Consider the following 23,778-nt stretch of genomic DNA (forward strand, 5'->3'; position numbering starts at 1 on the left):
TTTTCTACTACAAAATCTTCTTTAAAATCCTTTGGCAGGTAATTTTATTTTACAGCTTAAAGAACATAAATCAGGCACTCAGGATGGAAGTCACAGTAGAGCAATTGATAATGCATTCTGTATTCCTTCATTTAATTAAATTTGGAATTGTATCTGTTTTTAGCTATGAAATACCAGGTCTTCAATGTTGTCCCATTTTAGTCAGGATATTTAGAATTATAACTACTGATTAAATCAGTAATGAAAATTGTAGAATTTTAAAACAAAATGGTCACCTTTTATATCTAGTCCTGGTTGTTTTTATTTTAACCTTTACTTGCTATTTGGATTCTTCTTGTGTTTAATGGTGAAAATAATTCCAGACTCACTCATGTTTATAGACTAATAAATAAGTGCCAAATGTTGGGACACAGCCCAACTCCCCAGTCTATGTGTCTTTTCACTGTATAGATCATTTTCACATGACAACAATACAGTCAATAAAATAAAATGTTCTTGTTAATAGCACAATCAATAAAGTAAATGTGGTTTTTAATATTTATTATTTTGAAACACATAATATTTATTATTTTGAAACACACATAGGTTTAATAGTAGTAAGTAGATTTAAATATAAATAAATGCCATATTTCCAACACGATAAGTAAGTTGTTATAATTTTTTTATAACAAAAAAGTAGCTTCACGAGATAGAGGGTAATGACAGATGCATCTCAATTTCATTTTTGCAATTCTTAGGAGATACAATTTGCAGTAGCACAACAAAACAATACAGTCACATTCACTTTGTGAAGAGTACGTTACAAAAATATATAGAGGCAAAGAAGCATTGAACAGACACTGTCAAACTACAGTGGGAAAGTAGGGTAGGATTGTGGGGGTAAGAGATCAACTTAAGGACTTGTATGCATGCAGATAAGCACAACCAACAGACACAAGACACTGGGTTCGGGGCGGGGGGATGAGGGCAAGTGGGGGGGGGAGTGGTAGGGGAGGCGGGGGAGAGGTCAATGGGGGAAAAATCGGAGACATATGTACTATTTGTAATACCTTGAACAATAAAATTAAATTTAAAAAAAGATTCAAGAGAAACAAAACAAGAGTACGTTACACAATTAAAATTGACAGTCAGGTGTCACTCACTTCTCAGTCTACACCATGCAGATCAGATTAACACTCAAGAGGATGGTCCTTTATGTTAGTTAAGAATCGACAGACTAGAAGTATTGTTGATAGCAGAGGGCCTTTCATTCCAGATAACCTCCTGACCTTTGGGATGCAAACTTTGTGAAAATCACTTCTGTATTTTTCTCCTGGTTTAGAGCCAAATGATGAATTATGGATTGGCCTAAATGACCTCAAGATTCAAATGTATTTTGAATGGAGTGATGGGACCCCCGTGACATTTACCAAGTGGCTTCGCGGAGAACCAAGCCATGAAAACAATAGGCAGGAAGACTGTGTTGTGATGAAAGGCAAGGTGAGGCAACTTTAATAACTGATAGCTACCAAAAGCCACAGGAAACTTTCCCCACTTATTGATAGTACTTATTGTTTCTGGTCTAGGTTAATTGACATAGGTCAAGGTTGAACTAAAACTCAAATTCAATGTCTTAAATCTTTCTCAATTGTTTAGCAGTCAAATTTTCAAGAGGCCCAACAGAAACTTTCGAGTCAAGGTTGAAATCAACCAATAACTTTCATATATGGTACCTGCGCTGGGTTCTAAATGGTGAATTGGTTAATCAATTCAGAGCTTTGATTCTCCTTTCAACTGATTTCTCTGAGTAGCTATAGACCTACTTAGACCTATTCTGGGCTCCACAGCCTTGAAGCTGTGCTTGGAGAGTTTACATTAGTTTGTTTTTCTTCTTTGCTTATATGGAGGTGCCAAATATAAAAAGATCCCTCTAAACTGTGGGTTAGATATCTAAAATATAAACACGTTTGGGGGGCTGCCATCTCCCTTTACATCTTTGTAGCCAGAATAAAATTCACCATTACTTGTAAAACGTCAGTTTACCTTTCCTTCGCATAGGTGCCATTTTCTTTTAATAACCTCAAACCTTTGTTTTTTCTTTCTGGAAGCACAATTATGAGAAAATAGCGTCACAGTCAAACAACCGGTAATCATGAAGTTTTCCTCTTTGCTTCCCGCAGGATGGGTACTGGGCAGATCGGGCCTGCGAGCGATCTCTGGGCTACATCTGTAAGATGAAATCACAAGCCCAAGGGTCAGGAGTAGTGGAAGTAGAACCAGGCTGCCGGAAAGTGAGTACCAATGTACCCGATAACTTGAGATCAGCACATATTACATGCCGTACTTGGCTTTATTTTTGCCTGAGACAGTCAAGTGCCTCAACTGCTTAAAAATGTAATGGTTTCTTGTTAGTGTTCTGTATCACTGTTCTCTCTAAAGCTTCTTGACAGTTATTATGGGGTGTGTGTGGTCAGTAGCAACTTTCAGAATGCCGTGGGAATTGGAGGAAAAAGAACGGGGAATAAAATGATATGCCGAATGGAGCCTGGAGAGGGTAACAAGATTAAGGCAGGTCATGGGACAAGTTATCATCGGGGTATTGGCAGTCTAGGACCTATGGGTTGTCAAGGACATTTTCAGTAGAAAACCTTAAGTTGTAGATAGCAAACAATCCTTAGTCACTTTTCCATTTATAACATTTCTGATGAGTTACTTCTGAGGATTCCTCCCTGTAGAGGCAGGAGATCTAAACTCTAACTGCTAGTGGCCGGCAGTAACTGCTTTAAATTACTGAATAAAGCCATGCCCTCCTACTGTGTGTCAACTGGACCTGTATAACAGTTAGCAGTATCTCCCTGTGGTCTTGTTGGTTTTTTTTGAGGTTAAAGTAAATGGTCTATGTAAAAGTGAAAAGAACTTACAGAAAACCATGGCGTATGGTTATCATTTTCCTGGTTGCTGAGTGGCCCATTTTCTTATCTTTTCCTTTCTCACTTCTCTTGGATAAAAATAAAGCAGAAATGAATTTTCTTTCCAAGAGTATCATGTTGTGATCAAATCATCTTATACCAAACACCAACTGGCTGAGAATTCATGAATCATAATTTAGCTCTGTACAAATAAACCATGAAGCAACATGGAGCAGAAAATCACAGTCTTTTAGAAGTATAAAGGCTCTTAATGGTGACAAAATTCTCCTTTTAATTTTTTGCATTCTGGAACTTTCAGTTCAGAGAAGTGATAACTTTCTTAGAGTTCCACCAAGGCAAGACTAACTTCCAGTCTCCTGTCACCAGCACACTGCACTTTCACTACTGGCTTCATTCCCAGTACACTGATATAGTATTTGCCTACTCACATGTGTATGTATATTATAATTTTCTATAAATAAATAATCCTTAAATTTTATTACTTCTATGTGATCAAAGTTATAAATAGAGTTATTGATTCTTAATTTTTAAAAAAATTTTATTTATTGATTTTAGAGAGAGGAAGCAGAGAGAGAAACATTGATTTGCTATTCCACTTATTTATGCATTCATTAGTTGTTTCCTGTATGTGTCCTGACTGGAAATTGAATTCACAACCTTGTGGTATCTAGATGATGCTCTAACCAACTGAGCTACCTGGCCAGGGCAATTAATTCTTATAGCCATCTTACCTAATAAAAGAGAAACATGCAAATTAACCATCACTCCATTATACCCACAGCCAATCAGAGTGAGTATGCAAATTAACCCAACAAAGATGGAGGTTAATTTGCATATGCAGGTGCAGAGTGGTATGAAGCCTGCTCTGAGGGGCAGGGAGGCAGTGGAGGTAGCTACTGGAGTGGTGCTCCAGACAGAAGCGAGGACATGCCGGCTCCTAGGTGGCTGGGGAGGAGGACTTGCTGGCTCCCAGTAGGAGTGGGGACATGCTGGCTCCTGGGCAGTTGAGGAGCAAGGACATGTCGGCTCCCGGTAGGAGTGAGAACTTGCTGGCTCCAAGTGGCCTGGGAGTAGAGATTTGCCGGCTCCCGGGAGGCTGGGGTGGGGAGCAGGGATTTGCTGGCTCCTGGATGGCTGGGAGTGAAGCCAGGAGCCTATTATTGCACGAATATCGTGAAACGGGCTTCTAGTCTTTATATATAAAAGCCTAATATGCTAATTGTCCCTCTGTCTATTCAGCCATTTGACCAGTTGTTATGATGTATACTGACCATCAGAGGACAGATGCTCTGACTGGTAGGTTAGCTTTCTGCTGGGGTCTGCCCGATCGGGGCTGAGTGAGACAGGCGAGACACACCCTGGAGCCCTCCTGAAGTCCCTCCCTGGCCCTCATCATGCACTGGTGGGGTCCCTCAGCCTGGCATGTGCCCTCATAATCTGGGACTACTTGGGATGTCAGAAAGCTGGTTTCAGCCTGATCCCCCCAGGCCAGGCAGAGGGACCCCCCCAGTGCATGGATTCATGCATCAGGCCTCGAGTAATCTGATAAAATCCAATTTAATCATTAGGATGAGAACAGAAAAATATTTTAGTAAGAAGCAACTGTTTGTGAGTGCAGTTATTATGCTCTCATTGACTATAAAGGACACATGTTATATTCCCAATTAGATAGAAGCGGAAACTGAAGTTCAGAAATATTAAATAATTTGGCCAGTTTAAAAACACCTGCTCTAAGCAGTGATTTCCTCCAAGGTCTAAGAAGCCTAGAAAAAAAAAAAAGTCCACTAGAAAAAAAGGAATATAAGATAGTTTTTTGTGTCTGGGTGGGCCTGGGCACTGGGTAGTGGTGTAGGGATCTTTTTAAGAATTCTAAATCATGGGCCTGCTGTCATAATATCTGGGATTCAGTTTTAAATTCATTGCTTACTTGTATGGGAAACCTTGAGCTAAGAAATTAACATAAAGTGGTCCTGAGTTACTAATTTCCTAGGATGTCTGGCAGATACAAATGTGAATTCTCTTTATACCAAGCTGACCAAGAATCCCACAGATGAGTTTGAAATTAAAAAATATAAAATACTAGAGGCCTGATGCATGAAATTTGTGCAAGGGGCTCGGCCCCCGCAGCCCCCGCTGTCTTGGCCAGCACTCGCAGCTTCATCCGGAAGGCTGTCCAGATGGTTGTTTTGCTGTTCAGTCTAATTAGCATAGTAGGTCTTTATTATATAGGATACCATCAGGAGCTTTAGATGATGGAATTAATGGCTACAATATTAAAGTGAATGTATTTTAAAATGCTTACAGAAGTAAAAGAAATAATTGAAACTATGGAATAGCTACCATGTTTTGTTATGTAGTGTTTTATTGTGATTCAATTATAAATATTTTTTATTTCCATTAAGATTTCTTTCACCCAGGAATGATACATGCACTTGTGTACACGCATGTGTGCATATGGGTATGTATGTTAATAGTGATGGGGGTTTTGTAGTACCGGTACTTTGTTTTTTAGTTTCTAAATAATTGGGAGGTATTATTGATTTTAATTTCCCTGCATTGTGAGCATATAAAGGTGTTGTTTCTGTTACCCTGTTTCCCTGAAAATAAGACAGTGTCTTATATTAATTTTTTCTCCCAAAGTTGTGCTAGGTCTTATTTTCAGGGGATGTCTTATCTTTCCATGTTAGGTCTTATTTTTGGAGGATGTCTTATTTTTGGGGAAACATGGTATTTGTTGAGATTTTTAATTATCTTATTCATAGTTGGTTTTTGTAAATATTCCATGTGCGCTTGAACAGAATGACATATGTTGACTAGATAAAATTTAGCACTTATGTTATCCAGATATTCTATATTCCTAATATTTTGTGTTTGACAAAATATTCTCTTGTAGTTCTGTCAATTTTTGCTTTATATACTTTAATCTGTGTTATGCCTTCCTAATGAGTCAGTTCTTTATGTAATTATTTTATTCATAATAAGATTTTTTAAATCATAAAGTTAATTTAAATGATAGTAATGTTGTTACAGAAAATATCTTTTGCTTGATATTCCCCTAGAACCTCTTTTTCCAACTAATTTCTTTTAATCATTCTATTTTAGGGACTGACTGTTCTTATAAACATATATCTATATTTTTATTTTTAATCTAATTTAAGTACCTTAAATTACATGGCTTTTAATACATTAAGCGCCATGACAGTTACGGGTGACTGAAATGGAAAAGAAGACGAAACAGGCTTGGCACTTAACGTGTTAACTGACAAACTTAGAGTTTAAATTTGTTTTACATTCTGCTATATTCTTACTAGAGGCCGATCACAAAATTCATGCAAGGGGCTCAGCCCTCACAGCCCAGGCTGCCTCGGTTAGCCCTCACAGCCTTGGCTGGTCCTCACAGCCCCTCATAGCCTCAGCTTTATCTGGAAGGTTGTCTGGACAGTCATTCAGCTGTTTGGTCTAATTAGCATATTAGCTCTTTATTATATAGAACTAGAGGCCGGTGCACACACAAAAAAATAAAAATTAAAAAATTAAAAAAAATTGTGCACAGTATGGGGGGTCCCTCAACCTAACCTTCATCCTCTCCAATCTGGGACCCCTCAGGGGACTCTGGTTTAGGCCTGAGCAGGGATTGGACCTAAACTGGCAATTGGACATTCCTCTTGCAATCTGTGACTGCTGGCTCCTAACCACTCACCTGCCTGCCTGATGCCCTTAACTGCTCCCCTGCTGGCCTGATACCCCATAACCACCTCTGCCTCAGCCCCTGACACTGTGGCTTTGTCTGGAAGGACGTCTGGAGGGATGTCCGAAAGATGTCCTTTCTAATTAGCATATTACCCTTTTATGATATTAGTGTACATTAGTTTCTACTGCCTTATTTTGCATTTTATTTTGTTGACAATTCAGTTTTATTTTCTTTCATCTCCTTCCCTGCACCCCATTGGTTCTATTGAATATCTTTAATCCATTTTTCTTTCCTACACATTTGGGAATTATACATGCTACTTCTGTTTTTTAAATGGTTAACCTTATGCTTTTCACATGCATTCCTGACCTGAAGTTAAAATTATTAAGTATCTCTCTCTTCTTTCTGAACAAAATGAAGATTCTTATTCTACTTAAGCATTAATTTTTTTTTAATTTTGAAAAATTTTAGACTCACAAGAAATTGAACAAAAAGAACCCAGAATTCCCCTCTAATAAACATTCAGTTTCTTCCAATAATCACATCTCATCAAACTAATGTACATTATCACAACCAGGTAATTGACATGAATACAATACTATTAACTAAACTACAGATCTTATATTTCGTTATTTAACTTTCTACAGCCAATTAGCCAACTTTGTTATCTGTACATTAGACCTGGATTTATGAAGACATTTATTAATATCTTTGTTCAGTATACTTTTAGCCCACTCATATTCCTCTTGATTTAAAATTCCTTCTTGCCAAAATAAACCTTTCAGGAGTTTTTTCACTGGTAATCTGGGAGAGGAAAATTTTCTATCTTGTTTGAAAATGTCTTGAATTTATCATCTCCTTGCACAATAATTTAGACAGGTCATTCCAGAGTTCTAGATTGACAGCTGTTTTCTGATATTACTTTATATATTGTTTTATTTTCTCCTGGCCTTTATTTTTGCCATTGGAATTCCTATTATTAGACTAATCTTTCCTTTTCAAAAAGTGGGTCATCTGTATTTTCTTTCTGGTTGATTTTAAGATTTTATCGTTTTTGTCATTCTTCAGGCTTAGTACAATGTGTTGAGATTTGGATTAATTTTATTGGGTCTGTTTGCCTCTTCATTTTGAGGACTTGTATCTATCTTTCAATTCTTAAAAATTATCAGTCATTAATTTATTCAGTGCTTCTGACATTTATTTTAGATTGATGTTCTTGTTCTATTTTCATCAATATAATTTCTAACCTCTTTTCATTCCTCTGCTATATTTATCCAATTTGCTAATCCTTCTGAAACCCTATTTTTTATGTTTAATCTGGTCAATAAGATTTTTTTTGGGGGGAGTATTTTATTTGAATGTTGTTTATAGAGAATGAACATGGTCAACTATAATTCCCTAGTTGCCTTGTACAACATAAGGCAGATATTTGAATATGTCCCACTTGAAATGCACTATGATTTTGTTAATCTCTGTTTTTTCTTAGTAATCAGTTTAAAAACCATCTGAAAAAATGGGCTATTTTTATTCAATTTTAATTTCTGAAATTTGGTTTGTTTCCAATTTTGAAGTTTCACTTTTTATCTTTATATTTTTCTTTTCTTGCTATCCTATATTTTTTGTGTGTTTTCAAATCCTCTTGTTCATTGTTCATGGAATTTTGATCTTCCATTATTGATTTTATTTATTCTTTTGTCACTTAAATAATCTCAAAAAATTATTTATATATTTTTCCAGGTGTTTTATTATATTGAATTATTAATTATCCCTCGAAAAAAGACATTTTCTCATATGATTTGTAACTTTTTATTTTGAAAAAGTCCACTCTAACCTTCAAATCACATAGTCTCACATGACCTAGATGTAAAAATATTTTTGTATTTACTTTGCCACACATTGAATTTACTTCTCTAAGTACCTAGGACAGTGGTTGGCAAATTCATTAGTCAACAGAGCCAAATATCAACAGTACAACGATTAAAATTTCTTTTGAGAGCCAATTTTTTAAGCTTAAACTATATAGGTAGATACAGTGTTATTAACTTAATTAGGGTATTCCTAAACTAGCCTTTGCTATAAACTCAAAGGACCAAAGAGCTGCATGCATGTGGCTCTCGAGCCACAGTTTGCCGACCACTGACCTAGGAGATTACTTTTTTGTAGACCAAGTTTTACTTTTATCTTGTCTGTGAGTTCTCAGACAGTGTGAAGAGTGTAAAGTTGGGGCCAGCACCCATCTGTGGCACAGACTTTATATTCATTTTCAAACAGAAGAACCCCAGGCATATGACAAGAATTTCCGTTATTTCCTTGTCTTGTGGGCAGAGAATTTTGCTCTCCTTTGCAGAGGGGTTACCTTTAATGGATATCATCTGCATGCAAGGATTTCAGTTCCATCTCCCAGGTCAGGTGGGCTGATGGGCAATGTCCTAATCTGTGTAGACATTAAAACCCCAGATCCTGGGCTCTAGTACTTAACTAGGTGTGATGCTCTCTGGAAGCCCTCAGTCACAGCTGGTGCACTTTCCCTTCCAACTTTTAAGTTTCTACTGCTTTTTGGTGCCTGTGACCAGATGATATAGCTTTATACTCACCACCTACTGTTGACCTCAAAAGGCAACAAGGCTTGTTATTTTGCATATTATTCCCTGTGGTTATCTATTCTGAAACTAAAATTGTATCCATTCTGTTCAGTTGCTTTGGTAAACATTTCATGAATCATTTTGTTGGAGGGTGCCTCAGAAGGAGAGAGAATGACTGTTCCCCCCACTTTGTATCATAATTTGTCATATGAGGAATAACACACTACTGATTTCTTTATTCATATAAGTGCTTCTCACTGCATCTCAAATTATTCAAATTTGTATTCTTTTAGTTCTATTATTTATATCATGACAGAGGGATTATTAAAATAATATTTTGATAATCTGTTTGATATCATTAATAGGGCTGGAAAAGACATGGCTTCTACTGCTATATGATTGGACACACACTTTCAACATTTTCAGAAGCAAACCAAACCTGTGTGAAAGAGAATGCTTACCTAACAACTGTTGAAGACAGGTATGGAATAATTTTAATTTTATTTTACAATGTCAAATAATGAAAAGTTTTCAGAAATCCCAGGTCTCAATGTGCTCTAAATTTCTAAGTAAACTACATGGAATCATGACGTATGGTTTGTAAAAGCAGAAGATTAAAAATAATATTCTTATTTGAATTCTTTTTAAAAATATATTTTTAATAATTTCAGAAAGGAAGGGAGAGTGAGAGAGAGATAGAAACATCAATGATGAGAGAGAATCATTGATTGGCTGTCTCTTGTACACCCCACACTGGGGATCAAGCCTGCAACCTGGGCATGGGCCCTGATCGGGAATTGAACCATGACCTCCTGGTTCATAGGTTGATGCACAATCACTGAGCCATGCCACTTGAGCCTTATTTGAATTCTTCATTGCAAACATTATAAAATATTCTGGTACTTTTAGTACTATAAGGCAATATTTTAAACTGTTTATTAGTACCCTAATAAATGTAATTTAGATATAACATTTTCAGATATATAAAAGTACAAAAATCCCACTTTCTATCTTTACTATATTTCCCACCAAAAAAGAGGGCAGAGAGGTTTACTGAATATTTCATTCATTTTTCCCAGTCTTCCATGTTCTTCTTTTCTTTGCTAGGTTTACTAGACTTATAGGCCAAGGAAATTATAGGGATATATAGGATTTTATATAACTTCTGACCTCTAGAGTCCCATCCATTTTAAGATTTTAGTGTTTAGTCATTTTCCCCTACTCTTTGCAAAGCACTGGAATAAGTCTAGGAGAAACTTAGAAGAAAATTTAAAATGTCCATGTCATTTGCAGTAAAAAAGGTAAAATATTGAGTTTTCATTCAATAAATTATATTTAGTGGCTTCTTAAGGCAGACTCAATAAAATGTAGAGGATGCCAGTGATATAAAAAATCCTTTGATACAAATGAAAGATGTGATAGAATTTGGGTGGTCTTTGTAAAAGAACTTGTATTTCAACCCACATCCTTCTTTCATGTACAGTTAAATGTCTAATACAGTGTAGCACCTTGATATAATGCTAACATTTGAAAATCAGAACATAGATACCCTTATGACAAGGAGGTGAGCTGCATATCTTTAAGTCAGGTGGGGACATGTTCTTATCTACACTGTCATTGATCCTTTGGCCTACTGCAGCTCAAAGATTTTAAAAATTGATCCTATATTTTATGTTTTAGGTGCATTTTTCTTTGTGTTTTCTATGATATTTATATCCAGGGAGGTCACTTCCTCTGTGGTTAGACTTGATTTTAGGAAAATTGACTTTGGAACTTTAATTTTTGGAGGGGTGCTTGTTCAGCTTAGGGAATGGAATTATTCAGTCTGGGCAAGCAAATGTTCTGTTATTGTAGCTTTCTTTACATTTCCCTCTGTTCTCTTTGGAGTCAGCCACACTTCTCTGCGTTCCTGGAAACTTTGGGCACCACTTTTCTGATGTCCCCAAAAGAGCTTTTTGCATACATTGCTTCCTCATTGTCTAGTGCTTGTCCATTAAGACAAACTTTGATACCTGTACTAACCAAATTCTATTATGCCAGGCACACAGCTGAGATGCAGAGGGAGAGAAAATGTTGGAATTTGTGATTCTGTTCCCAGTTCTTTCTAGAGAGTGAATCTCTGCTTCTCTGTATTTCTTGATAATTTTCTGTTTCTGAGAGTAGATAATGAGGATGCAATTTTCCATTTGTATCATCCTTGATTACATTATGACCTCTCAACTTACTAAATCAGAAATTGTGCAGAACATTTGAAATATTTGAAAAGTGGACTGATTTTTAAACAGTGTACTTTAAAATGCTATAGTTTTCTCCTTTACATGTTCAGAATTCTCTAACCTTTTGAGAAGGGCAGAGGGACTGATGAGGAATAGAGAGACATGTTTGAATATATTTAAATTATTTTATTCATCCAGCTGTTTAGTATTTTTCCTTCATAGGATCAAATTTTCTTAGTAAATTTTGTGTAATATAAATGACACATAAATATAAGAAAATACGTTTGAGTTACCAACCAAATCATAGCTCAAACATAGAAATGAGGTAAGTTTCATGTTGATAATTAGAAAGTTTGCATGAATATTTATAAAATTTAGTTTAACTGTTTAAACATTTATTTATTATTGTTGCTTTTTAGGTATGAGCAAGCCTTCCTCACTAGTTGGGTTGGATTGAGGCCTGAGAAATACTTTTGGACAGGCCTTTCAGATGTCCAGAACAGAGGGACCTTCCGGTGGACCATCGAGGAGGAGGTTCAGTACACGCACTGGAACTTCGAAATGCCAGGTATGTGCACACGTCCATCGTGCAAAATCTACTTCCTTGCGTACCTGTCCAAATGGACTATGTGAATTGATTGTACTTTCAGTATTTGCTATTTTTTAATCCTATGTCCTACTTTTCTTTAATCCTTATCCGAAGACATTTTTCCATTGATTTTCATACAATTTGGAAGGGAGGTAGGAGCGGGGAGAGATAGTGAGAAAAATTTCCATCTTTTGGTTGCCTCCTGCACGCACCCTGACCAGGGGGGTGGGGAGTGAACCTGCAGTGGTGGTACCCGCTCTTGACTGGGAATTGAACCCCCAACCCTTAGGTCCGTGGGCTGACACTCTAACCACTGAGCAACTGGCTAGGGCTTTTATTTATTTATTTTTTTTAAAGTTCCCGTTAGTTTGCAATGGTCTAATACCATGGTCGGCAAACCGCGGCTCGCGAGCCACATGCGGCTCTTTGGCTCTTCCTCAAAATACCACAGGCTGGGCGAGTCTATTTTAAGCATTAGAAGAAGTTTAAGTTTAAAAAATGTGGCTCGCAAAAGAAATTTCAATCGTTATACTATTGATATTTGGCTCTGTTGACTAATGAGTTTGCCGACCACTGGTCTACGAAAACAAGAAAAACTGCTAGGTTATCGGGTACTGCTCTTATTTGAAAAATACTTATGAAACCCTAAATGGCCACAAATGTTCCAAATGGTTAACATTTCTGAAGGCTTACAACTATACTAGAGGGCCACAAATCAGCTCGGTGCAACTATGAACAGCGATATTAGTGTACTTGAGCTGGCGGAGCACGAGGTAGTGCTTACGTGGGACTCATTTCTGTGTCTGGCATGTGCTGCCCTGCTTAGTCCTTTATATGCATTGGATTTCATTTTTTCTTTATAAGAAACATCCAAGGTAAGTTTAAGTATCTTCATTTTAAAGATGTGGAAACAGGGCCTCAGAAAATTTATGTGACTAGAAAGCTTCTGACCATGAGTTTAGACTAATCTGTGCAATTTCCAAATCTGTGCTATGTGCACCAACACCACTTGCCTCCCCGTAGTGCTGATTTGCTTCCCTAGTAGGTAGTTTCGGAAATGGCCTCTGATAGATTCTGTGCCTTCTTTATACACTGATATCACAGTTTATGACCTTAGTTTGTGTGACAGCCCCAGGAAATTCAAAATCCTTTATGGCTAATGTTTCACTGTACCCAGGGAAAGAGCTAAAGAAGAAATAAAAGCTCAAATGTATGAATTTATTACTTAGTCAAACAAGTCCTAATCTTTAGGAGTTCATTTCATTTGTATTCTCAGCTCTTAATGAGGTAAATAGGTCAGTATTTTGGATAGAGTGATTCTTTAAAAATTATTGCATGTTCTGAAAAATGGTAAGATTTCAGTTCATCTTTAAATAACTGGGCAATATATTAAGAGCTGAGCGCACACCTTAAAAATATTGGTAGGAGTGGTAATTATTACTCTAAGACAAACTTCTAATGTTTCAGGTGGAGTTCATTCAACCATAGGATTTGGAGAAATTAATCCTGGGATGTTCTTAGAGAACAAAAATGGATTAAACTGGAACTATAGGAAGTCAGAAATCTTAATGAAGATATTATGAAAAAGATGTACCTCCCCAGAACTTTGAGAGTTCCCCTAAACACTTAATGACCTTTAAAAGAATAGTGATAAAAGATTACCTCATCTAAGCAGAAGGAATCCTAATGTTTTCAAAGCTCTGTCTTAATTGATTACTATGGGAAATTATTATAACCGTCAACCAGAATTATAATCTATTAAGTTTGACATAGTCCTCAGTTTATTTTACGTACTTTTTTTTTTTTTAACCATGAAAAATTTCATTAAACTCTGTAAGGTAGGTAGTGATATTTGCATTTTAATATGAGGAACAAATTCAGGGCGATTGAGTAACTAAACTTAACTTAAAATCTCTCAGATGTTTCAAGTCCATAACAAACTTCTGTTCTGGAAAATCTACATGAACCCTAGAGGAAAAAAGGGACCTGAAAAAATTTGTTTTTAAAAAAAGAAATGCTGAACTACTATTTTTGCCATGGCAGTAAATGTTATTATGCAGAAATTATTGTATCATTAAATGTCTATAAGGTGACATCCTGCCAGATGTTAGAAATACAAAATGTTATCAAAGACGTGACCTTTGAGATCATAATTCAGTTGGGGTCACAAAGGAAAGGTAAATAACGATTCCAAAGAGCACGCATACATTGCCTAATGCCACGGGATCTCTCCTCCTCATTTCCTCTGCACACGGAGGTGTGACAAGACAGTTTGAGTCGGGTCTGCACTGTCTCTTGCGAGCATGGCTGGCCCACAGCAGCACCTGCTAAGTGGAGTCTGTATGTTTAACGCAGGGAGAAAAGCTGGGTGCGTTGCCATGAAAACTGGGATCGCAGGGGGCCTGTGGGATGTTTTGAGTTGCGAAGAAAAGTCAAAGTTTGTGTGCAAGCACTGGGCAGAGGGAGTAACTCGTCCACCGGAGCCCACAACAACACCTGAACCCAAATGTCCAGAGAATTGGGGCACCGCCAGCAAAACAAGCTTGTGTTACAAGGTAAGTTGCAATTGCAAAACTAATGAAGAATTTGGGATGTCCCTCAGCCTAAAGAATCAGCTAAGATTTAAAACAAAACAAAACCCAATACTGCCATGTTCAGGCTTCACCTGTAGGAATTCTGACTTGATTGATCTGGAAGGGGTGCTCGGCATGGTTTACTTGTAAAGAGCTTTCCTTGGATGAATGCTAATGACCAGAGTTGTACTTAGACCCACAAAGTAACTTATAGCACCACACAGATCACAGCAGCTGCCTCCCCTCTCTCCTGGCTCTCTGGCCCTCGTCTGACCTAGCGTTTCTTTTAATCTTAATGAATGTTTGTTGCTCCCCCTCATTCATTCCCATTGCCTCTCACTTTTTGCCCTGTTCTTACAGACCAAGCTTTCAGTTAACTGAATTGATAAATGAATGTGTAATAATGCCTCAGGAGTATCCTAGAGGTAATGCTGCATTGTACTGACTTAATCCCTGGTGATAATGCCTGTGGGAGATGGGGGCAGGTCTGGGTAGGAGTACATGGGTCTTCGTGTCCTTTAAATGGCAATTTGATATTCTGCGATTGTTTTATACACTCCTGGGCTGGATCATCTATTTTCTCCTTACGCAAGCAAGTTCACCCAAACAAATGAACAAAGAAAAACCCCAGTGAACTTATTTGGGGCTTTCCCCCTTCTCTTTCTTGTAAGTTCTATACTTTCTAGAGAAGGTTAGGATTAACTAAATGAAAGATTTACTTCTCGACTGCTTAGTAGTGTTCAAAGTTACACTCTCAAGATCTTTGTTATTCAATCCTGTGAATGGCATATGGCCATGGCATGCCTTGTAAGACATGTAGTGTTAATGAAGAACTTGAATTGTCAATGTGCGTTAGAATGATGCTGCTTAATCTTTTTTAACGTGAGGGGTGTCGCTAATTGGGTGAGAAACTCCCATTAGTAGCAATGGAGCTGAAGAACTATCCACTCCAGATTAGCCAGTCTGGTTAAAAGCATAATTTATATAGAAGGGACTACTAGTATATTGGGTTAAACAGGGGAGGATTCGATATTTATTGTTGTTAGGAAAATTTTGAGTTACTATTCAAAGACCAAATTTATTTATACAAGATATTTGCCTGAGGGTAGTAGGCTGTGGGGATTTGTTGCAGAATTTTGAGAGAAGCAGCAGAATTCTCCAGAGCTGGGAAGGTTCCAGGAGATGACCCAGGTGTGTGTTTATCAAATCCGTAGATGTGTGTCACTAAAAAGTCTACAGTTTTAGAGGTGCTTGGGGTAGGGTTTGTTTGGAAATATATTGACCATCTTTGTACAAGTTAAGGTATGGGAATTGTTAAAATTCAGCTGATAGTAAATTGATTTAATAAAATAAAATCTTATATCACAGTCTAGCAAGTTGAGGCAGTCACAGAAGTCTTAGGATAACTTAAGTGGAAACTTGGTCAGATCACCTTTGTCTAGAATCTAAATGGCTCAAGTTAGGGTCAAAGTGAAGGATGCCTTGGATTGCATGATGACAGTTGAGCAGCCACAGTTGGTTGGAAACAAATTTCTTTTTCCACAGGCCTTGGATGATGGGGCCAAGACTCATGAGAAACAATGAATAAATGTTATAAATGTTGGTGGAGGCAATGAACTCTTACACTGTTTGCGTACTGGTGTTTCCCAGCCTGTCACTGTATATGGCTTTTCATTGAAATCTTTTGGATAATATGACATATTCCCTAAATTATTAAACTATCAAATTAGGTTTAGTTTATAACCCACCTTTTTAGATGCTCTGACAGATTGGTACTGAGCATGTATACCAGTAGTTGTGAAAGTAGGCATCTATAAGGAAAAGACAAGGTGGAGTTGAAGGACACAGCCAATGAAGCATTGAAAGGCTGCCAGGTTATTCCCTGTTAAGCCTAACAGAATAGCAATCTGTGGCAGAATATTAGGGAGCTTATTTTTCTTAAAGTATTCTTTATTCTTGTATACTTTATCATGTATACTTCATCAAATTTTGTATCAAATATTTCTTTCAATTTTTTTTCCATCTTAACGCTATTTTTCACACTTAATCAAATTAACCTGTCTTCAACAAGGAGCTTAGCTGAGCCCATATGCCTATAGCTTCTAAGATTTTAAGCTAATTCTTCCTGTGCTATCAACTTATTTTTTTTTTAATTTTCTTAACAAAATCATCTCCCAAAGTTTGTTACCCAAATATTTGCTCATAAATTTGTTTTTATCCAAGAGAATTATGTTGTGTGGGGTCATTGCAATGTCTTGCTTTTCTGTAAAGGAAATCTCACCAAAAGTAAATAATTATTTATCTTGAGTTAATAAGCTATGCAGTGTAAAATAACTCCTGAAACCATATCATCTTTAGCTATTTACAAAAGGATTGCATGAGAAGAAAACATGGTTTGATTCTCGAGATTTCTGTAAAGCTATTGGTGGAGATCTAGCAAGTATCAATAATAAAGAGGAACAGCAAGCAGTATGGCGATTAATAATGTAAGTATATTTTCTATATCATATTATTTTCTTTTATCTATTTTATGCTAATTATGTTGAGAAACATTTTATGTTCCCCAAATTGTTGGCTCATGGTGCTGCTATGAGTTCATATGTTGTATTTCAAATCTATGGGCCCTTTATTTTATTATTTTATTTTTTGGAGGGGAGGGAGGCTTTTTAAAATCTAGTTTCATTTGTGAATGCCTTAATTTTATAAGTGTAAATCTTGTGATGAATTGCTCTATGAAAGTACAAGACACTCAATAAATATTGTTATATGGATAACTGAGTGATTATCTTTCAGTGTTTTACAATTATTTATTCTCAAAGGGTAGCTTATTTTAAAGATATTTATAGATTCTACCAAAAATGTACATCTATTGAATAATGCTTATATTTAATCATTGAATCTCTTTACCTGTGTAATTTTCAAATTTGATTAGTCCTCATAGCTAACCAAATTTGTTTCATGAATAAGCTTTCTTTATATCTTATATATTGCAGGACTACTGGAAACTACCATGAACTGTTTTGGTTGGGGCTGACATATGAAAGTCCTTCAGAGGGCTTTACTTGGAGTGATGGTTCTCCTGTGAGTGATTTGATTTAATATATCATTTTCTTACTTTATCATGCAGTATTTATTTTAATGTTATCCTTTGGCTTAATATACATTTTTGGTAAGACTTATAGAGACATTTTTCTATGAAAAGTAAATGCTATTTTAGGATTATTATTCTGTCTCTGCTCTAGTATAGTTTTCCTATTCACCCAAGGTGTGATCATGTTGGCTAGATTAAAAAAAAAAATTGGAAACCCATTGTAGTTTAAAACAAATATAAGATAATATATTTATTTTGGTATGCAAAAATGATATGCAAGTAGTTAATCTTCTTAGACATCGAGTGTTCTTATAGATCAGGAGATCTGGAAATAAGTTTTGGTATTTCATTAATATCCATTAGGTTATGTTAGACTTCTCCATTCTTAGGAATGGAGAAGTGGGAGGCTTGGGCACTTGCTGGCATTTTGGACACTAGTCATCACATTTTTTTTGTGTGATTTTAGTTCTATCTCCTCTTACACCAGCAACTTCTCAAAGAACTTGGGTAAGATGGTATATTAATAGATCCATTGATATTAGATTTTACATATCATATCTCTGAAAAATAGATTATAATGCTTAGCCTAAAATCCTATGGACTATGATTTCACATTGAAGACATTTCAGGGGACCTAAACCCAGCCCCCCTTTATTTCCACTGTTTATTTTGGTAAAATTTGGTAGTTTTGTTAGCAACACTCCATAGGTCTGTTTCTTTTGTAAAAAGAATGAATGCTTATCTTTATGCTACCATCAAATAAAGAGAAAGTTTCCAACATCTCACTGAAATATTATCTCTTAAGAATGAGTTATAAATGTAAGAATTTCCTACACTGGTCAGTGGAGCTCTTTGCCAAGCTTTTTTTTTTTCTTTCTCCTTTCTAAATATAAATCTCATTTTTATGGCTCTAAAACCATTCTATTTAATTAAAGAAATTTTTCTAATAATCAATAGCATATTCTATTCAACTCCAAAAGTTTCCATGTAATGAAAGCTCATTTCCATTCATGTTTATAAATCTTGCTTTAGAAGCAAAGCTATGGGGGGGGGGAAAGGGAGATGGTTTTAAAAATATAAATATATATTTACTTTCCTGTTTGGGTAAATGATTGGCATTGGGCTGATATAAATTGCTGCTGTTTTTTAACATAGGTTTCCTATGAAAATTGGGCTTATGGAGAACCTAATAATTATGGAAATACTGAATACTGTGGAGAGCTGAAAGGTGACCCTAGTATGTCCTGGAATGATATCAACTGTGAACATCTTAAGAACTGGATTTGCCAGATACGTAAAGGTATGATACCTGTTCTTTCCTTTATCTTAGCTAAAACTAACCTCCTGACATTCTGATAACATCCCTTTATTAGCAGAACCAAACAAACAACATAAAAAATAAAGGAACTGGCAGGAGCCATCCTTTCACAGGATGAGAATGAAGTCGCTGAACACAGATAAATGTTCCAAAGGAACAGAAGATCAAAAGGCCACTGGGATTCCTAGACTAGAGTCACGTCCTTGGGAATAGTTCCCATAAGCTCTGATTTCTGGCTCAGTCTCCACAGTGGTAGGAGTGGATGGACGTTCTACTCTGTGATAAGAGCAACGCCTATGCCATTTCTTTTTTGGAATTGTCACCCTTAGACTTACATTAGATGAAAAATTTCCTAAGTTCGAATATTCTAAATATTGATTTCTTGAGGAAATGTTCAACACTAAGAACAGACACCATTTGGAGGACCCACCATATTACTAATGGTCAAAAAGTAGCAGTGATGTTATGAGTCATGATCTTGACTCAGAAAGGTCCACATATCCAAGACAGGCAGGGAGGTCAGAGGTCCAGATTCTTATGTTTAAAAAACACAAATAGACCCACCCTTGAACCAAAATATACCTCAACTTGTTCTTTGTAAACAGATAAATGGAACCACATTGCCCTCTGCTGTGGGGAAACCTTGGCCACAGTCTCAATGCTTACTGCTGGAGACACTGTGTTGCTACCGTGTTTCCCCGAAAATAAGACATCCTCCAAAAATAAGACCTAGCGCATGGAAAGATAAGACATCCCCTGAAAATAAGACCTAGCACAACTTTGGGAGAAAAAAATTAATATAAGACACTGTCTTATTTTCGGGGAAACAGGGTATCTGTCTGCTTGTTTTCCTTACTCCTGCTTAGACTAGGGTTTTCAAAATGGAGGAATAACTAGTTTTTCTTCAAAGTTCTAGCTAAAAATTGTTTCATTATGCCTTATTTCTTTATGGGTCATTGCTACTTCTATTCTTATGGATGTTTACTATATTAACCCAAAATCTAAATAACTTGATTCCTTTTATCAGATTCTAACAGAGTCCAGATATATCAACAACCATTTGAAAAGAAAATTATTTTATTTAACTTTCAGTAAAACATACATTTAATAAAAATATGATTCTTTAAAGAAAGTATATTTTATAAATAAGTAGTTCATATGTAATTATTTCTAATAATGAAATTTGAAGTAATTTCATAGCTAATAATAATATGTGTGACTATAAAATTAATATGTATTGAGCACCTTCTAAATACAAATAATTCATGTATTTTACCTCAGCTATCCTAATATATAAAAACCTAGGCTTCATAACATCCAAAATGAACAATGACTTGACCCACTAGAAGTCAGTGCTGGGTTGCTATGGCCACCCAGTACTGACTGCCACCACTATGGGCACCAACCCAGCACTGACTGCCAAGGGAGCTGCGGATCAGGCCCCAAGCCAGTCCTGGAGAGAGAAGCACGGTCTGATCTGTAGCTTTTGTGGCAGCTGTTGATCAGCTGTTGACTCTCTCTTTCACTCTGGCCCTGGCCAGCAGCCACACCTCTCTTTCTCTCAGGGCTCCTCTGGGGCTGCTAATTAGCCCTGCCTCTCTGATAATGCCCATTAATAGGCCTGGAGATGCTGACTGGCATAGAAACCAACCAATCAGAGAGTAGTTAGAGATGAAGTGTGAGGAGCCAATGGCTGTCTAGGAGGCAAAGCTTTTGATGTTGATTGGCATAGAAACTGACCAATCAGAGCTAAATCTGGGTGAAGTGCGAGAAGCCAATGGCTGCCTAGGAGGTGGAGCTTTTGATGCTGACTGGCATAGAAACTGACCAATCAAAACCTAATCTGGGTGAACTGCAAAAGCAGAACCTAAGGTGGGGGCTGAGGAGGGGTTTTAAGGGCAACAGCTGTTTGGTTTAAGGTGAAGAAAGCAGTTCAATGTTTTTTTTTTTTTGTTTGTTTGTTTTTTGTTTTTTGTTTTTTGGGTTTTTTTTACAGAGAGGAAGGGAGAGAGATAGAGAGCTAGAAACGTCGATGAGAGAGAAACATCGATCAGCTGCCTCCTGCACACCCCCACCGGGGATGTGCCTGCAACCAATGTACATGCCCCTGACCGGAATTGAATCTGGGACCTTTCTGTCTGCAGACCGACACTCTACCACTGAGCCAAACCAGTTTCGGCAGCAGTTCAATTTTTTAATGACTGGTTTGGCAGTGTAGTGCATATGGCTGGCTATCAGTCCAGATATAGGGATTATGTATTTTTGACTGCCAAGAGCATCTCCTCCTGCTAAAAAAGACCCTCTTTGCCCAGCACCCCTAACCCCTAGTTTAAGCAATCCTATCCTATATAATCTCTCTATACTATTAAAAGGCTAATTATACCAGGTAGACGGGCAATCTTCTAGATGTCCAACTTCCTTCTGGACGAAGCCATGGTGGTGGGGACTGAGGCAGAGGCCATTAGGGGTGATCAGGATGGCAGGAGAGGGCAATTGGGGACAACCAGGCTGGCAGTTAGGGTTGATCAGGCAGGCAGGCAGAGGCAGTTAGGACTGATCAGGCAGGCAGGCAGGTGAGCAGTTAGGAGCCAGTGGTCCCAGATTGCAAGAGGGATGTCTGACCGCCAATTTAGGCTTGATACCACAGGGATCCCACAAGGATCAGGCCTAAACCAGTAGTTGGCCTTCCCCCAAAGGGTCCCAGATTTGAGAGGGTGCAGGCTGGCATGAGGGGACCCCACCCAACCCCATGCACAAATTTTGTGCACTGGGCCACTAGTTTACACATAATTACTAACTCCTTTTTACAGTTGACAAAACTAAGGGCAAGCATTTTAAACCCAGGTCTGGAATTTGAACCTAGGCTTTCTGATTATACAATTGGTTTTCTTTCTTTTGTATGACACTGCTTGCTGTGCCTAAAGATTCTCTTTTGATTTGGCTATTATTGCATCTACTTTGTTTATCTTTTTACTCCTACTTCTGTTTTCCTTCACTTTCCTCCTCTATAATATGATAGGAGAATTGGAGAGTAGAAAGGAGGGAGAGGAAAAGAAAAGAGAATAATTAAGATTTTAGCTATATTGTCCCATGAAAATTGTGAAACTAGAAGAATATGTAATAGTAGAAGTGAAGCATACTTTATATTAATTTTTTTGTTTGTTTTCCAGGCCAAACACCAAAACCTGAGCCAACACCAACTCCCGAAGACAGTAAGTGTTTTATTTTTTTAATCTCTGTATTGATAGCCTTTCTATGCTCTTTTTTTTCTCTCACAATGAAAAATAAAACTTGCCCTAAGAAGGGGGAGAGCAGAAGTTCTTAATATCTCTGAAAATCTCATGAAAGTTTGGATCTTTCTCTCCAGACAGATGTTCATGAACACAAATATCAAACAGTTATTAGTACAATGAATGTTAATAAATCAAATCTAAGCTCACTTGTTTCTTTGTTAGTACCTGTATTGGTTTTCTAGGGCTGTTGTAACAAAGTTCTACAAACTTGGTGGCTTAAAGTGACAGCTATTTATTCCCTGGCCTGGAAGTATGAAATATGAACTCTGTTTCACTGGCAGGGCAATGCTCCCTCCAGAGGCTCAAAGGCTCAATTTCCTTGCCTTTACCAGCGTTGAGAGCTGCATTCCTGGCATTGTTATTTCATGGCCCCTTTCTTCAACTTCAGAACCAGCAAGGTGGAATCTTGCTTCATTTGTCACATTGTTCCCTTCTTCTGGAGTCAAATCTTCCTCTATCAGGATACTTGAGGTTATATTTAGGGCCCAATCACATAATCTAGGATAATCTCTCCATTTCACTTAATTCATTCCCATCTACCAGGTGCCTTTTCTGTGTAAGGAAACATTCACAGATTCCAGAGATTAGGATCTAGATATCTCTGGGGGTTTCTCTTCAGTCTACATCAGAACAGAGTAATAGAATTTTATGGTTTGGCAGAAGCCTTAGGAACCTTCCTGGTTTGTGAATTCTTTGGTTTTCATGTTATACATGGAAGCACCCTAGTCCATCTGTTACAAGTTGTTTGTTATGTTGAGAGAAAAGATGCTTTCTCACAGCCTCCACTTCTTGCACCTAGCACATCACTGATGCATGGATGGAAATCCTTCCAGCTATGTGAACCTGTTGATGAAGGTAAAGGTGGAAGTTCTTTTACCCAATAGAGATACCAGTCTATGGAACTTAGTTGGGAAGAGAAAGTCCTGAGCTTGCACAGAGTTGGTGGCAAGTGGCAATCTGGCCTTAGGCATTTCAGTCTGTGTTTAGCATAAGCATCCTGTTGACTCTGGAGTTGCAGACACCTCTGATAGGGTAGCTACCCTGCTCTTTTCATTTGTATGTACCATACATACCAGATTCTTGAATTCACCAAAATAAAATCCATCACCTTTTTCCATGAATTTTTCAGATCCACCAGTCACTGAAGATGGGTGGGTTATTTACAAAGACCACCAGTATTATTTTAGTAAAAAGTCGGAAACAATGGACAATGCACGAGGATTTTGCAAGAGGAATTTTGGTGATCTTGTTTCCATTCAAAGTGAAAGTGAAAAGAAGTTTCTATGGAAACATGTAAGAAAATGATTAATTTAAGAATGGATCAGTGACATGTGTTAGGCCAAGACAATGTCTATAGCTGGTACCCTGCGGTGCAACTTTAAATTATGTGATGAATTGTCACCTTCTAAGGTCAGGGTAAAGACAAAAATGTGGGGATGTTGGCCATTATAGAAATAAATGACACGTTGCTTGAATATTCAGTGGAGAATCACAGAAACCTCTTGTAGTCTGGGCT

The 23,778-nt window shown here is 37.2% G+C and overlaps 1 protein-coding gene across 1 annotated transcript in view; it reads left to right on the top strand.

Moving 5' to 3' along the window:
• MRC1 (mannose receptor C-type 1) overlaps positions 1-23,778 on the top strand; it is a 98,870-nt gene that overhangs the window by 41,914 nt on the left and 33,178 nt on the right. The window contains exons 8-17 of the mRNA XM_036459378.2: positions 1,322-1,479; positions 2,160-2,270; positions 9,548-9,663; positions 11,818-11,966; positions 14,343-14,542; positions 16,919-17,046; positions 17,554-17,641; positions 18,807-18,951; positions 22,140-22,181; positions 23,392-23,555. Of these exons, the coding sequence (XP_036315271.1) occupies positions 1,322-1,479; positions 2,160-2,270; positions 9,548-9,663; positions 11,818-11,966; positions 14,343-14,542; positions 16,919-17,046; positions 17,554-17,641; positions 18,807-18,951; positions 22,140-22,181; positions 23,392-23,555 (1,301 nt within the window). The remainder of the gene's footprint in view (positions 1-1,321; positions 1,480-2,159; positions 2,271-9,547; positions 9,664-11,817; positions 11,967-14,342; positions 14,543-16,918; positions 17,047-17,553; positions 17,642-18,806; positions 18,952-22,139; positions 22,182-23,391; positions 23,556-23,778) is intronic.

This window comes from Pipistrellus kuhlii, unplaced genomic scaffold, assembly GCF_014108245.1.
Source record: "Pipistrellus kuhlii isolate mPipKuh1 unplaced genomic scaffold, mPipKuh1.p scaffold_m20_p_1, whole genome shotgun sequence".
NCBI lineage: Eukaryota > Metazoa > Chordata > Mammalia > Chiroptera > Vespertilionidae > Pipistrellus > Pipistrellus kuhlii.